Genomic DNA, 17290 nt, shown 5'->3' with positions numbered 1-17290 from the left:
ATAAAAATGTACAATGTTCGTCTGCTGCCGTGGAATACTTTTGAGAAACCCCCCGAGATCTTTATGACATATTTGAAATGCTAATTTTGCATGCAGAATATGCATGCAAGTTCAATTTACTTAGCTTTGGATGACTTTCAGTTAAATGGGTATTATAAGGATATATAAATTGTGTTTATGGACAGTAACAATTGCGCGCTTTCCACTGTTTAGATAACATAATTTAGTGGTGCCCTCAATCCACCTTTAACTACTTGGAACCAACAACAGAAATCGCATTATTAACGCTCAATGTACCTCTGGAGTGACCCCGAATAGAACTCTACGACTGAAGCCCATTGACTGTCGTAATATAATTATAATGTTTCTTGGCTAATTGGATCAGGCCCCCCCCCCCCACTCCAGTCTCCTTGTTTGGGTGGTGGTAACGTGTCTGGGGGAAGTGCCAAAACTTGAAATCATAACTACGTGTGGGTATAATTGAATTCTATTTTAACGAGGACACCTCTGCGGTAACCTGATATGTCCATTTGTTGAATATTATTTCCTGCCCACACGTCATCGTTTCGTTTGCAGCAGCAGAACAGATTTCACATTCAGAAGAAGGAGGAAAAAAATACTCGACTCGTACGGCGTCGGATTGGATTCAGCATTCAATTGATATTAGCATTTTATGGGCAGCTATTTGCACGCAATGAATGCAAGAAGGAGTGAAAATTGCCAAGGGAAAAGTGCAGTAGAAATCGCCGTCAGCCACGCAACCGCGTCGACACTTCATTTTTCACAAGAAAGAGATGCAGAGATACTGGGAGACCGGGAAATGTGTTGGCTAGCTATTGGAAAAGTGTCGCAGGCGGCAAAAGTTTTGCAAAAAAGTTGCAGTGGCAGTCCAAAGGGCCAAATTGTGGCCACAGCACTTTGCACTCCTCGGAACCTCAGAGAACCATCCACAGAGCCGAGCCCCCTCTCCCCCTCCCACACCCAGAGCAGAGCCCCATCCACAGAAGCCTTCTCCTCACACCCCAACAGCAGCCCCATCCACAGAAGATACCCCATCCCCCATCCAGGGAAAGGGCGTAACGAGCGACCGCTGGCGCCCTCTGGTGTCTGGAGGGTAGGAAGGCCAGAGCACAGTGCAAACGTTCAATTGGATGATGAACGATATGCGGTGGTCGTGGTCGTGGTCCCAGAGTCGGTACGAGTACGAGCCTCCCTGCTTGGCTTGGGGTGGCGACTTCTCTGCTCCCGAAGAGAGACTCACTTCCAATTGGATTCCACTCAAAAGTCTCAGAGTTTCGTTCAGTTTTGAGCTCTCTCTCTCTCTCTGTCTCACTCTCTCACTCATACAGGCGCACTTTCACTCCAAGTGGAATCTGGCAACGCCTCTACTCAGCTCTGTTGCCTTCTCGCTCTGTCTTTGTGGCTGCATCCCTCTCTAACATTCAGCGGCTCTGCCTGTCGCTATCGCGTGGCTGTTTTTCCTGCCTTATCATTAACTGTATCGGAATTTGTGCTGTTTTCTTATAAAAATAAACAAAAAATGGTTAGAAAAAATTGTATTTGCTTTTTATTAACACCGCTAGATGTCTCTAGATGTCTCCCTCTGGCACCCACTGAGAGTCTAACTCAATTGGATGGATGTCCCGCTCCCGTACGCGCAATTTCCATGAGCTATATGTGGGGGGGGGGTCTTTGCTCCTCTCTGTGCGAGACATCCTGCAGGCGTCTGCTCCTCCGCTGCCTGTGAACCTAATCTCGTGGTTCTCGGCACCTCTTGTTAGTGCCTCGTATGTTACTCAGATCCTCTCTCTGTCCCACCAGCAGTGCCACCCACCCATTACATTGTTGTGTGCGGCGGCGGCCAGAGACCAGAGACTGCTCGGAGTTCGCGCAGTCGGGCGGCACCTCCAACCCCTGTGGGTTAAATACTGACAACCCCATTTGAGCGCCTTTTTGCACTCGCTGCCACTGCCACTGCCACAGCCTCTGCCACACGGCCGCCTCACCTCCTTTACACCATTCTCCGCCGCCTCCGCCTCTTCTCCTGTTCTTCTCCTGCTCCCCTGCGCTGCTCTCCACATAATGTTGGCCATTTTTTTGTTAGCCCTGTTCGGCTGATGCTGCTGCTTTGGACAGTTCATTGAAAGTAGTTGGTCCGAAGGGGAATATGCTTTGGAGGGATATATTGGGAATCAGTAAAAGTTTTAGATGGTTCTGGGGTCTCAGGGTCTGTAGGGTCTTGTGAATATTTCAATAAAAATTCGGAATTTATAATTTCGATCAATTTAATAATTTTAAATTCAAGTCTAATTTTTAGATTCTATTAAACATTTATTATTCATAAATAAATTGAATTAAAATCAAGCTTTGTGGGGAATTATCTCTACGTACTTTCTCCACTTGGAATATTGCATGTGTTTCCATTCGCCTGTTTGGCATTCATTCTCGAACATGCCATACACTAAACTGTTTTTTCAGTTGTCTGAAATATTAAAACTCGCAGCACGCCGCCTGTGGATGCATACAAATGCATAATATACTAGATTCCAAGGACTTTTTCATGCTCCACAGCATATGCACATATGTATGTACATACATATGTATATGCAGATATGAAATATATATAAACGAAATGTATCTGTGGGCTGCTCCTATTGCCAGACAAAGGGAAAGCCACTCTCCCACCATTGGACCCCCGATCCCCTCTAAAATGGCAAAACCAACTGGCATATAATTTACATTGTGGCTTGTTTCCTGCTCTCTCGCCAACAAAACTTTTACATTGATACATTTTTAGCAATTCTTCTTCTTGGGCGGGGGGCGGTGGGGGTTTTTGCGCCTTTTGTTTTGCCGTGGCCGGGCGGGCGGCTGGCAAGGACTTTATGAATAAGTGCTAAAATGCCAGAGACCAGGACCGCAATGGACCGGGCCATGTCATGCTGGTTAAACTGACGAACACGCGACCGGCTGCTCCTCCAACCTCTTTCACTCTCTCTCTCTCTCTTTGGTCTTATGGAGGTCCTCCAACCTCTCGCTGCTTGTCCCCCCAACCACTGTCTCTCTCTCTCTTCCACTGGTTGCAGGGAAAAAGTTGGCTCTTCTGTGCTGTTGTTTTTAGCCCGATGATTCATTGTGAAAATGGAGCTGGAGCTCTGGCCGTGGCTGCTGCTGGAAAATGGCATGGAAAATGTATCCCAGTGCACGAGATACTCGTGCCACAACAGGAGCCACAAAAAGTTCTCGTAGTTAACAACTTTGTCAACCCAATATGCTTGATGAGACGGACGGCTCTGTCCTCTTTGATGGATTCATTGGGAAGACGAAAAAGTGATTCATTTGGTGTTTCACAAGGCTTTAACTTTGCCTTTTTTAATTTCACATGTTCTGTAAGGGACTTAAAGAATTTTGATAACAGATTTTCGAAGAGTTCTTGGGAATCAGAATGAGTAAATAAAATGAGAGAACTCTTTGCTTCTTAGTGATTTATATTTATTCTTATTTAAATATCTTAAAGGCTCCGCTTTACTTTACCTCTTGAAACTCTATCTATATCTAAATATATCATTCAATAAATGTGTACATACATATATGTATGTATGTATGTATATATCTTTCCCTCGAAGCAATTATATGTGCTGGCAATTATTGTGTCTGGTGTTTGTCCATTTTGGAATTGCATTGAAGCCAAACGATTTCCAGGGAATATGCTCCTTGACATGCAAGCCCCCAAAAACAGTTAGGGGTTCGTTTCGGCCGTATAATGCACCAGGTCTATATATCACTAAATATATAGCGAATTGGATTGGAAGGGAGCGAAGCGGAGTGGAAAAGGGGCGCCATGTGTTTGTGTGCTCCACTCGAAATGTATTTCGAGAGCGCATGTCAAAAGGTCACCCACTGCTCACATGTATCTGCCCCTGTCATTTGTATGTGTGTGTCTCTGTATCTGTATGTGTGTGCATGTGTGTGTAATTACATGCGAGCCTCCCCCTTTTAATTTTTTAGTATAAGCGACTACGAACGAAACCCCTCCAGCCAATACGCCCAGCTTTATTTATGTGTCTGGTCTCTCGGATGGGTTCCATGAATTAAACATTCGCCATAAAAGCCGGCCGAAGAGCCTTTACTTTGGGGATTGAAACAGAACCGAACCGAAACATGTCACAAATCATTAGCACATATTCAAATCAAGCGCTGGAGGTCTTCCACGTCGCAGGGAACGCAAGGGGGAAGGGGGGGCGTCACATGAATGCAAAAAGATTAATGCAAAATATTGAAATGGAATATATATTTTTGACCTAAAAAACTTTGCCTAATTGCGTGCGACAGCGAAAGGTCAGAGGCGGCAGCGTTAACAATCACTGAAAGATCACTGGGGACTGCATCTGGATGAGATTCTGAGATGCTTGAGGATGGGACTCTGCTGCTGCTGCTGATGCTGATGCTGTGCGTTGGCTGCGTGTCCAGGTAGCAGTTTGAACTCGAGTTCGAGTGTCCGGCAGACATTGACCCTCTCGCCGTAACCTTTATGTTTGCAGTTCCTTCTTCTAGGGGTTCTTTCTCCAGGGACAAGATCGGATCGCAGCAACCCCCTTGGCAGATATATTCCTCTGGTCTATGGACATTGTCCAGTCCGTATGAAATTTTCTGCTTGATTTTCATGAAATTTTACACAATTTTATGGCCAGCGCCAAAAAGGGTTCCGCTTGTCCACCCCGATTACCTGGACACGGGGAGATGTGTACCGTTTTGGGGTGGATTTTGGGTCGATTTTGTACGCATTTCCATTACCATTTCCATCTCGAACGATTTGCGTACTTTTGCATACCGAAAGGCCCGAAGACGTTCGAAGATTTACAGTCAGTTCTGGCTGGAGCGTGGGAAACACTGGGCCACTGGTCAGCGCTATCTTCCTCCGGGTGTCCTTTGGCAGGACTTCTTCGGGCTGCTCTTTAATCCGATTTTGATGAAGCGCAACGCTTTGCGGTCATGATCGCATTTCCCCCCATGTCCCGTGTGCTGGTCATCAGAAAGAAAAACGCAATTTAGGCTTAGTTTCGAGAAGAACAATGGAGAAATATGTGTTTTCTATAAGCCGAAATGGTTGGGAAAATAGAATACAAGTGAAAGAGATAAAAAGGTTTTTAAATTATGGAAAAGTAGGACAGATAGCTGTAAATATATCCCAATAAAATGAACAGTATTCTCCATAAAGGTGTGAACATTAAGGATGATTCAGAATAAAAAGTTGAATAAAGAAAATGTAAAAATGTGAGAAATACAAAAAAAAAATATTAAAATGGCATTTGTTTTCCGTAAAACAGAACCAAGCTTACAACTTGCCAAATCACCCTGCAAATAATTCTTAGCCATGCACTTTAAATGCTCAGACAGGAAGCAAATCAACTTTCAACTCCTTCGCTTAATCCTCTGAATATCTCTGCATCTCACAGTCACTCCAAACTCCAGCTAATAAACTGCCCTAAGCCACGATGCGGGTCTGCGTAAAGTCATCTGCTCATGCAGAGCCCATCAATGTGATAATTGAGCAGTCAAAATCAAACCCAAGCCCATGCCAAAAAAGCGGAGAAGGCGAAAAGCAGGAGACTCTCCTCCACTCCATGAAAGCCCTCACAACAATTGCAACTCATTTCACTCGGTGAGGCCAGGTTAAGGTTTTGATGAATGATCTCATCAGCGAGGTGTCGGGCAGAGCCACAAAGATTGCTCTCCAGGCCCCCAGCGCCCCGCTACAACGCCACAGCGAACCCGATACACGTAGCAGCTCCCACAGTAACCTCCGACGAAATGAGCATCAAATGATGTTTGTGGCAAAGTGTAAAATTTAAAATTTAATAATTAACAATTGTTTTTTAATTTCTCAGCGGCAAATCTCCGGCAGATCGAAGCGGGCATCGGACATGGGGCTGCCTAAATTACTTTCCCCCTTTTTTGGTAGCTGTCAATCGGATCGGATGGTATTGGATCGGTAGATGCCCGAGATCTCTTTGTTAAGGCCATGATTAATGATGCAAAATTATGAACTCGCTTGTTCTCAGTGCCTCAGGGGCAGAGCCAGAGGCGGACTGACACTCGGTTGTAAGTAGTTTTGTAAATCGGTTAAAGAAAAATGACTTCATTAAATTCATTAGCGCCCATGTGTGAAATTCGTTCAATTGGTTTTCGATGGATGGTTTCCTTTGTGCCCCCAGAATGGGGTCTCGTATTCCCTAACCATTTCACGGCTTCCCTAGTGATCCCAGCATTTGATGTAAAGCGAAGTCGAGCCCCTATTCTGATCCCTCCATTTAATGCAAAGCGAAGTCGAGCCCCGCGATCCACAGTAATGACACCTTCCATGTATCGCTTACCACAAAACCGAAATCAGCTCCCAGCTATTTGTTCAGCCTGGGAAAATCAACGAGTGGCAGAGAACACAGCCCCAATTGCCCCAACGGCGCAACATAGATAATCAAACTGAGTTGTAGTCAAATGTGCCACATAGATGGATGGATTCGCCTGGTCCATTGGTCCGTCTCAGTTCGGGCTTCATGTGTGCCTCAGTCTGCGAGCTCAACTCTGGACCATAAGTCATCGGCATTGATAGCCATCAATCGCGAACCGCGAACCGCTTTCCACGGACCCATGAACGTTGCTGGCATGACCACAAAGCTGCCCAAAGTGGCGCGAAATCTAAGTACAATTAGTCGGGGGCTGAAGCTGGAGCTGTATGTAGTTATGGTGGAGAGGCAGGAGATGGAATGGTATGGATGCAGCTGGATCTGAGGTTGTGGCAGAGACTGAAGCTGTAGCAGAGTCTGAGGCAAAGGCTGGCTATGTGGCAGAGTCTAAACCTTCGACAGCGACTGAATCTCAAGACTGCTGTGGCTATGGAAATCTGTGTGCTGTGTGCTGTGTCTGTGTCTCGGTTCGTTACCGACTATTACTCCAACGCATTTTCCAAACTTGGCAATTTTTCTTAGAGACGGCGGCTTCCCTGGCAACCGCACAGACATCTCCTCTCTCCATCCTCTCCAGCCTTCCCGCAACTCCTCCCAACTTTTGTGGTCAGTCACTTTGTCAGTGTTGCCAAAGCCAAAAGAGCCAAAGTCTGTGGCTGTGTCTGTCTCTCTGTGTGTCTGTCTGTCTTCGGCTTGGCCTGTTCGCTGGCTCTCGTTGAACCTTTTTAACCGTTGCTTGGTCAAGAGTTGTTAACCATATTAAAGTGTTCAATGATTAATTACACGCGTCCAAGATTAATTGAAATCAATCAAAGCTGAAGTTAACTAATGGCAACACGTTTGTAATCGCCCCAAAACCCATTCCCATTCTCATTCCCATTCCCATTCTCATCTGTTGGATCTCTGTGCCTGTGTATCTGGTATTTCTCTGGAGTGCAACGAGTAGGAGTACTCGTGGTGATGCTCTCGGGATTCACAGTAATTTTATTGGCCACATTATGGTTACATTTTGGTTATTCGATGTTTCCCATCTTCCACTGTTCCCATGCTTAATTACAATTAGAGATTTTTGTGGGCCACAAGCATTAGATGATGTATGTCTGGGTAGGCTGTAGCTTTATCCACAGGAAAAAGTCAGAGTTCAAGGCTAAGAGGGGGAACAAGTTTGTTCGTGGAATATTCCACGTTCTTCGAATTATACTCTCTAACCAATAAAGGTGACCAGATTCTGCAGCTAAATATTACATGAATTCTTTCCCGAAAAGAACCCTTCCCCAATCTCAATCCCAGTCCTAATTAAAATTTAAAATTTCCTTTTTTTTAATTATCTTGTGAGGCGACTGGAAGTTTTATCAATTGGCTGACAGTTCGCCAAGTTATGGATTATGCCCCAGAGGCACGGGGGCCCACAGCCCACAGCTCACAGCTCGCTTACAGAGTGGCATACACCACACGTGGCACACAAGAGAGCGTTGAAAGTAACTTTAAACGGCTTGGCTTTTGTGTGGCATGTGGAACGGAAGCAGTCAAAGGACATGCTAAACCGCATCCCCGTTATCCACACACACACACACACACACACATACACATGTGGTTAATTATAATTACGCAATTTTAATATCAAAACATGCTACCCACAGAAGGGAGGAGTGGGGTGTGAGAGGAGGATATGCCGTGCCAGAGGTTAGAGAGGAAGCATGTCCAAGAGTCCTGAGTCCTGGTCGGTCTCCTGTGCCCTGTGCCAAAGGAGGGTTGCAAGCGAGCGTTGAAAAGGCGAAGAATGATGAATGAAATGCGATGAGCCACCCCCCAAACGACAGACAGGTTGAGGTTGAGGCCTTCTCACACCTACAGGCCCACTCGTGCTCCGGCTTCCCCCTCGCACGCACACTTTGAGCTTTGATTGAGCATATCCGGTGGGGGAGAGGGGATTATACACTCATAGCATAGCGAGGGGAGGATGGTCCCGGAGCCAGTTCTTGCCGTTCAGCCAACCGAGAATTATTAGCTTTTATGATATTGATAGAAGCCGATGTCTATTGACAATTAAACAATGACTGGCACCCCACCCCACCCCACCACACAGAACCAGCCACAGACCTTAAGCGAGGGCGTCCCAATGTGTTCCTGGGGGTAACTTATTTTGGGCGTTTTGTTTGCCTCGAACCAGAAAACAGAAACAGAAAACAGAACCCCGAAACCATAAACACGTAAGCCCATCTACCGATAAACATCTACGGGTATTGGTGGCTAATTTGCTGGGCTATTCACGTTGATTAGCGGGGATTAATACATCATTGAGGTGATCTAATAAAATTCGCTGGCAACTTAAACACAGATGCCACAAATTTGATAGGCAAGGATGTGGCTGCGACCACGGATAATTGTGTACTTGATTAATGATATGTGCTTAAGCTTAGACTCGTGGAGAAAGAAAAAAACCACCAAAAAATTGTCCATCTTTGTGGATCTTTGTGTCATCAGTGCGAGTGACAACATTTAAATATTTATTTTCCTTAGCACAGACAGCAGTTGCAGCAAAGCGACAGACAGAACAAAGGCACAGAGACAGAGATTGGCCCATGGGTTCAGTTCAGCTAATAAAAAATTTAAATGATAATTATGACAATCGTACGTGATGATTGCTGCAAAACTGTTAAGCCAAAAGCACTCCCACACACATCCAGGGGACGGAAACAAACAAAGATCGTGACAGCTCGGGGAACATAAGCCAACAGCCTCCCCCCTCCCATTCTCCCTGGAGAGCCCAAAATTAGTACGTATGTATATCTAAGGAAGCTGCGACCTGGAGCATACATTAATAAATAAATGGAGATTTTCTGTTATTTATTTTTAAAATATTCCCCCGGCAGCATTCTCAGCGCAGCGCCCTCGCCCCCTCACGTACGCAGTTTTGGGTCACACACATTCCCATAGACGAGGTCAAGTTTCGAAATAATTTTGGGGGCTCCCTGCCAACTCTAGAAACAACACACATGGATTTTGTCACACTTTTCGTTTTCGTTTATTGGTAGTCAAAGTAATTTAGCCATAGAATCCACCGCCAAAGGGGCCTCCAAAGCCGCCGCCATAGCCGCCATAGGGACGTCCATATCCACCTCCGTAGCGACCATATCCACCATAGTTGCCAAAGCCGCCACCATATCCTCCATATCCACGGCGACCGTATCCACCGCCATAGAAGGGACTTCCATAGCCACCGCCATAGAACTGACGCTTAGCACGAACTTGTCCCTCGACGGGCTGCTCGATGCCCTGCTCCACAGGCGACAGAGACAGATCCTGATCGTTGGAGGACTCCTCCAGGCCCCAGGCCATAGACAGACACGCCAGACAGGCGATCAAGCCAAACAATATCACGCAACGCATTTTCGCACTTTTGATTTCGAAACTTCCTCTATCGATGAAGATTCCGTCTTAACTGATATTTAGCCGGCACTTGAAACGGCTTTTATATGCTCGACTCGAAGCTACTCGAGCGGAGTCGAACATTCGTTCTAGCACTTATCGTCTCGATATTAATGGAATTCAATACAGAACACAATCAACACAAAATGCGACGTCCACAGGGAAACCAGTTCTGCTCGTAGAATGATGACTAAATATAAGCAACCGCAAAGAATCCCCCACGCCGGCTATTGTGCGGCTCCAAATCTCCCAAAAAAACATTCAATGACGAAACAAACAATGAACCCGCAAAACAGGTTCCAGAGATCTCGTGCGATCTAGAGTCTGGCATTAGTTAATGCAAATTTGATTATATTTTTTTTGGGGAGATATTTGCTTAGAATAAATTACGCATTGCTTGAGGGGATTTCGAAATGCGATTTCGGTTTCTTTTATTTAGGAGATCAATTTATAAAGGCTGACTAATTTGCATTTGTGGGGGAAAGGCTCTATTTTAATGGTAAGTTATTGGCACAACTCTTTCGTTATACTCCACATAGTGGTTCTCGTTTCGAGGGCCAGGTGAGAATAGAAATGATTGGCTTTGTCAGGCCCATTCAGCATTTTACTTTTTGTAAACAAAATTCGGTTTATTGGGCAAAACCACAAAACACCAGGCGACGCGGAAGCTGAAAAAGAGGCGTGTAGTCGCAAAGGTCTGATCTCTCTGTTAAATAGGTAACATAAAAACAAATTTGTGTGTGTTTTTTATTGTCTGGAAATACCCCAAAACGACGATCACAAGCACAGGCACAGGCACAAGCACATGGTCAATGATCGATGAGCGATGCTCAAAATCAAGCATATAAAATTACCAAGGCATAAAGCTTGTCTGTCTCTTTGATTTGCTTTGATCTGTTTTGCTCTGACTACATATACTCGTACGTATGCTCATACGTCTTGGAGTTTTCAGGCCAATCGATCCAAGCCCATAAATCACAATGTTCTGTGTTCTCAGTGGCAAAAGGGAAGGGAAGCCCCCTTCGATCAGGTCCGCCTCTCAGCTCCATTTGCACATGTGCTTCGCAGACCCAGACCCAGACCCAGATACTGAAACAGATCCACATCCAGACATTGTCATCGCATTTGCTCTTTAAGGGTTCCGTAAATCACGCTTCTTGTCTAATTTTGTCTCGCTTGAGATTCCTGACATAGTTGCCAACTCAATGGAATTATTTCTTCATGTCAAGTGCTTCCAGATCCCCAGCCACAAAGCTCCGAAAACAAAAACAAAAACAAAACAAAAACGACACAGAGAGAAGACAGAATCTGCACATGATCGCGCATCTTCGATCGTTGTGGCAGCTGCAACATTTGCAACTGTATCTGCAACTGCAGATCTGCATCTCCGTCTGTGTCTGTATCTGTATCTGGGATGTGTCTGCTCTGTCTGTCTGCCCCACTGGGGATCCACAGTCCTCAATCCCCCATCGAGCGTAACACATTTACAGACCTCATTGAGTTGTCTCTGCCACTTACAGCAGAGCCTTTCGAGAGTTGTCTGGGCGCAGTCAAAGTGTTGTCAATTTGCATGACAAACTTGTTGTTCACTTGCCCCAAAACTATCTCTGTAGGAAGTATCTTTTACACTTGGTTACAGCAAAGCCAAAAGCATTCCCTAAGCCGCTGAAACTCCATAATTAATTTACATATAATTGCAGCAATCACAAATCAACATCAAATGACATTACGTTGTCGCCATTTACCCGACTCGATGACGAGCTGTAAATTGGTGATTATTGTTTGCTCTGTTGGGGAGGGGAGGCATGGGCAATGCCATACCCAATCCCTATACACATACATATATAGACCACAAGCGCCACCTGACACGCCCCCGTCATACGGAACGTAATTGTGTGTTTGCACACATCAGGGGACAGGGCCATGAACAGGGCCACGAGACAGAACAGAACAGAACCGAACCGAACCAAAGAGCCATTATCCATTAGGTTGACAGGTGGGAATGGACTCTGGAAACAGAGACCATTTGGCGTGTCATCGGAACAATGGCCAAGGCAATCAGCACGCAATGGAGTTCCTTCTAATTTGGGGAATGTCACCGATTCTGACTGACATCCAAAATATGATTTAACTAACTTTTATGACACCAATTATTGTGCTGCGACGTTCGGACAGGTGATGTCAAAGCAAACCAAATAAATCAAGTTGTAGTTTTAGTTTTAGTGAATCATATTGTGTGGGATTTGTTCAGGCCTCCAACGGAAGTATTTATCATCCATAGGTGAGACTTCCTCTAGATATATGTATGCACTATGTACATTCCCCCCATCCATCGAAATTTAAATTTACTTTTACCCAAAAGAAAAAGATTTATGAATATTCAAGCAAGGAAAAACATTGAAAAATTTGCACATTTCGATACGCAAATAAACATTTGAATTTTCTCCTTCTACCCTCTTTCCTTTCGTTTTTCTTTTGTTTCCGTAAGTTTAATTTGGAATTTTTCTGCCCGGATTATGGGGTAGATTTTCGCACTCGCATTTGTTCGCTCCGCTCCAGTTCTGTGCACAAAAGATATCTGTCCCGTGATCGAATCGAGATCGTGACGTGGGTCTCGTCTCACAAGCAGCTGGATGTCTCTTCGTGTGTGCCGTGTGCCTTTGGTGGTTGCATTCAAAGATTCTTTTCTTTTGGGTGCTGCTGATTCTGGGTGAAAATTTACCCAAAGATTTCCCCCGCTCTTTTCCCCCGTTGTGTGCATGTGAATACTTGATGATCGGTTTTGCTGTATGCAAAACATGTTTGCAAATTTTTTAAGTGTTATTTTTTTCTACCCTCCATAGGGGTTTTGCTCTATTTTTTATTGTTCTTGGTCATAATAAGGCGGAACGTGTTGTAAGACTGTTTTTTCAGGGGAAAACTGATGGTCTCGGAAGCTGGGATGAAACTGGGATGACCTTAATTAGTGGATGTTGACCTCTTTGGGTGTTGTTTTTTTAAGGGGAAAACTTCTGGCACACAAGAAGATTCTGGAGAAGGGAAATTTGTAATGCAATAAATGTATAAGTGTAAGCAAATATCAAAGAATCATGCAAAATATATGCCAGAAAGTGGCCCAAACGATCCCAGGCAGAAACGCTGCCCAGACTGAGGTGCTCTACCGCATGTCGCTGATAGAACTAATAGGAATTGGGCTACCTAATTATCTAAGAATATGCAAATAAGATTAGATAAAACCATAAATAGGCAACAAATATTATTAATTAAAACTGTAAAAATATCTTAGGTGCTCATTTTAAGATCTAAGTTCAAAGACAGTGAATTATGGGTCTAATATTCCATTCTCCTTATTTTTCTTAGCAACGAAATACATTCCATTCCCCACTCCTTCCTCCAGGCAACACTGTCATTCCATTTTCCCGCCAGAAATGTACATAAATGCATTCTGTCAACCCAAAAATAAAACCCCCCACCCGATGAGGAAATTTCTTATTCAAATCCGAACTTCACGCCTAATCAGCGGACTGGACAATGAACAAATGCAAATGCTGCAAAAGGAAATCAGAGCATTATCGTAAGAAAAACTCGAGAAATTCTATGGAAAAACTTCCCTCAGTGCGACTGCCTGTCCCCTCTAGCCAAGCATTCCCCTCACGACACTGTCAACGTTGATCTTTTGACCTTTACGCATGAATTGCTTAAATTGCCAGACATGCAAAATAATGCATATGAGATTGCATATGCGTACTCCTATGTACGGCAGGCACTCTGTGGCGACCCTTTTTAGGGGTGGCAACGGCTTGAAAGGCGCGTCCAGCCGGGTGGCCCAAAGAAAAGGCAGAAGAAAAATTGCATAAAACTGACCGTTAATCTTTAGGAAGAGAAGGAAACTGGGAAAAAATAATTTTTAAATATATATTTCCATCAGTGAAAAGTTCGGGAATCTTTAATTCAGCTGTTGCAGTCGTAAATGTCATATAAATTGCATTTTTCCATCAAATGATCATTAAACTTGAGATATCAACTTTATGTAATTGGAAAAACCATTCGAATGAATTGCTTTCCCCCAGCGATCGAACTCAGGTGCCATGCCACGCACTTGAGCATTATCAAATTTATGAGCGCAAGGCCACATGAACCCTTTTAGGAGTTACGTTGGGGATAGGAGATTTCTTTTTGCTAGGGAGAGTGGAGGGTGGCATTGTCAGCACAAGTCTCAAGTGTCGATCACAACAGCCGAAACCAAGCGAAGATCTTTTCGGTATCCATCCTTTTTCCGCTTCCCCTGTGTTGACAGAATACTTTAGATGTGGATTGTGGGAGAGCGAGAGCACCCGATGGAGCACGCGCCAACTTCAAGCTGCAGGCCGGGCCATAACTTCTCCGGTTGTCAGGCGTTTAGCTACTTAAACACTTAAGACATCATGCGGGTCGGTCTCGTCTCGTCTCGTCTCCCTCTCTGTGTCGACTCCAGTCGAAGAACTCCCGACTGGTTCTCCAGATGATTTGGCTGCCTTAATTGCATTTCTTCGATTCCACACATGCCACTCAGTCAACTGCTTGGCGCTCCATTTCATTTTTGGTGGCATGCCTCTCATGTCCCCTATGCGAGGGTCCGGTCCCTCTGTGCGTGTGTTAATTTTGGTATTAGTAAATTTATTTGGTTTTTGGCAGAGATTTCGTCTTTGGGAAATTTATTAGCACATTAAGATAAAATGAAGTCGTTTATGCCTCCACGCTCCACTCGATCCACCACTCGGCGGGGCTGCCTCTCGACTGTTGCTGCCACGTCTTGACATTCAATTTTATGGCCTTTTTTGCCCATCCTCATCCTTGGTATTATCCCACTGTCCAACGCAGCGCTTCCAACTCCAGATCCAGCCTCAAATTCCAGCCCCATCCTCCACTTCCCGTCCATCTTCTTTGTAGGCATTTGAGGAATTCTGTAGTTTGGTTATTCTGTATTTTGAATAATGTCAGGCATCTTTATGGTAGATTTATTTCTGCTAAGCAGCTTCTTAGTTGGTGGGGCCGCAGGGGATACGATGCGAGTGTGGTGTGGGTGGCATTGCGAGTGGTGTGGGAGCAGGTGCAGTGTGGTTTTTGGTGTTAAGTGGGATTAACTAATGATGAGGTGTAAAACGCATACGAAAAGATTAGAAGTGCCCTTCCATAACTTTAATAGAATATTTTCCTCATTAATAAGGTAAGGAATAAAGTAATGGAAAGTATATACATATATAAATTATGGCGACGCAAAGTTCTGGCAGTTCAAAAATTCTGCTTGAAGAGTGAGGATTAATAGAGGTAATTGTTGGGTAAAGAACGCACCAAAATATCCCGATATTCATCCCGAAGAGCCCTATAAAAAAAGCAACAATGTAACAGGAGAATCCTTTGCCCATGTGTCTGTATCTTCTCTTAGTAATAACGAGCCCGAGCACTAACTTTCATAGCATAACATAAACAAACCTGAGAATAATTTGGCTAACAGAACCCTTCATCACTTTATGAACCCCGACAAAGTTGTTCCACTGAAGAACGATCAAAACAAAGTTCTTATCAGGCCCGTACCAATCTGTTTCCAAAATGTTTTCTCTGCGAAATAATTATTAAAGCGATCCAGTCACAGCACGCAACTAACTGCAACAATTAGGAGCAGCGACCATAAACCACAAGGAATTACAACCACAGCTGAATACAAAGTTGGGTCCTGGCGATAGGGAGAGGGAGCATTCCCATAGAAGGATAATGCAGGCAGTTCCGCTTAGGAAGTCCGACTTCCGTGGAGGGTGCACGACGCCCACAATTGAAAACTGCACTTCATTGAGGTGTGGGGGTGTGCAGCGGCAGATAGGGTGAAGTTTGTTATCCTTGCCTCAGTGGAGTGTCCTGCCACTGATTGAGTGCATGACTGACCAAGTTGACGGACTCGGGGCTACCTTGTTGACTGACTTGACTGCAGGACTGCGGGACTGACTGACTGCCTTGACTGACTGACAATTAAATGACACACAGCGGAAAATAGACGCACCGCAGCGCAGCGCAGCGTTCGTGGCATGCAACATCAAAGCGGTTGCAGCGCTGTCTGGCTCTGGCTCTAGCTCTGGCACCGTGTGAAACAGTGACTAGGAGATTTCCATGCCAAACAGGAAGTTGACGTTACCACAGGAAATGTGATTTGTAGTTTTCCCTCTTCTGCTCTCTTTTTTTTCTGATTAAAATTTTTGTGTTTGTTTTAGCTGGAAAATGTCCTGGCGACAGGTGAGGCATGAACACCAGCAGCCGTAGCAGCAGCAGCAGCACCCGCAGCTGACTTTTCCACATCGATTTTCGTGCAGCTTTTCTGTAAAAGTCCTGCCCCGGCGAGACGCCATTTTGATGGCAGCCAGCCAAGTCAATGATCCAGCTCCTGGTGGTTTTTTTTCCTGCCGCCTTTTATTTGACAACTCGTTCCAGATATCACAAAAGCCAAGCACTGACATGGATCCGCTGGTGCACATAAAAGTTGCGACTCGCGAATGGATTTTATATTTCATTTTTTTTCTGCTCCTCTCATTTCCTGTGCTCCTTTTTAGCGCGCGATACCCTTGTTGGTGGGGACTACAGCTATGAGGAGGTGTTTGCCAGCCAGAAGAACCTTAATCGGTTATAAAGTTAGCATGATCTGTACAGAAGTAGGCTATACCAATCAGTTTCTGCTCAGTTTTCGATGGATTTTGCCTCAAGCTTTCCAAAAGTTCTTGATTCTAAAGCTATCATGAATCTGTTAGGGTATGCCAAGCTTCGTTTCAGACCTTCCCTTCAGCTCGTTGTATTTTTTTTGGCGCATGTTCTTTTGCGGCTGCGACTCAAAGGCGGAAGGAAGCAGCGGTCTCATGTGTCGCCGTGTGCCGTTGGTTCCACTGTTTGTGGTTGTTTCTGGCTTTTCCTTTGGCTGGTTTTTCCTTCGTTCGGCTGTAATCAACATTTTTGCAATCCGTCCGTCCGTCCATCTGTCCGCTGTCTGTTTGTTTATCAAAAGAGTCAACTGTGGCAACCTGGTGGCTGCCATCCTCTTGCCACTGCCCCTGCCTTTCTCCTGCTGCCATCCTCCTGCCTCCTTCTGCTGCTCAGTGTTGAAATTTTCAATTTAATTTTCTCCGCTGCCATTTCATTCTGTTTGCTTTGACTTGGTTCCCTTTCTGACTTTCATTCATTCCCATTTCCATTTCCATTTTCCTTTCTTCATATCTTTTTTCTTATTTTTTGTTTGATGCATGACAAGACGCGTCTGACAGACGACGGCTGCACCTACACAACACGGTCGTGGAGTGAGAGCCTCATCCTGGCAGGATATTCGCATGTATTCGTAATGCAATAAGGAAACACACGCGCTGCTCATTTGTCTCCCTGTTTCT

At 44.9% G+C, this 17290-nt stretch overlaps 1 protein-coding gene and 1 long non-coding RNA gene across 2 annotated transcripts; one reads left to right on the top strand and one right to left on the bottom strand.

Moving 5' to 3' along the window:
- The first annotated feature begins 5789 nt into the window (after positions 1 to 5789).
- Positions 5790 to 6801, top strand: LOC111068314. The gene is made up of 3 exons (XR_002607164.2): positions 5790 to 5824; positions 5886 to 6099; positions 6153 to 6801. It is a non-coding gene; the product is annotated as an uncharacterized LOC111068314 (long non-coding RNA).
- A 2669-nt stretch (positions 6802 to 9470) lies between these two features.
- LOC111068313 (keratin-associated protein 19-2) lies at positions 9471 to 9918 on the bottom strand. Its single transcript, XM_022357706.2, has one exon. It carries the CDS (start codon positions 9849 to 9851, stop codon positions 9507 to 9509), a length of 345 nt encoding a protein of 114 aa, XP_022213398.2. The 5' UTR covers positions 9852 to 9918; the 3' UTR covers positions 9471 to 9506.
- Between the last annotated feature and the right edge of the window lie 7372 nt (positions 9919 to 17290).

The sequence above is a fragment of the Drosophila obscura genome, unplaced genomic scaffold (assembly GCF_018151105.1).
Source record: "Drosophila obscura isolate BZ-5 IFL unplaced genomic scaffold, ASM1815110v1 contig_4, whole genome shotgun sequence".
Lineage (NCBI taxonomy): Eukaryota > Metazoa > Arthropoda > Insecta > Diptera > Drosophilidae > Drosophila > Drosophila obscura.
The sequence above is the reverse complement of the archived record's forward strand: the minus strand, read 5'-3'. Positions and strand labels throughout refer to the sequence as shown.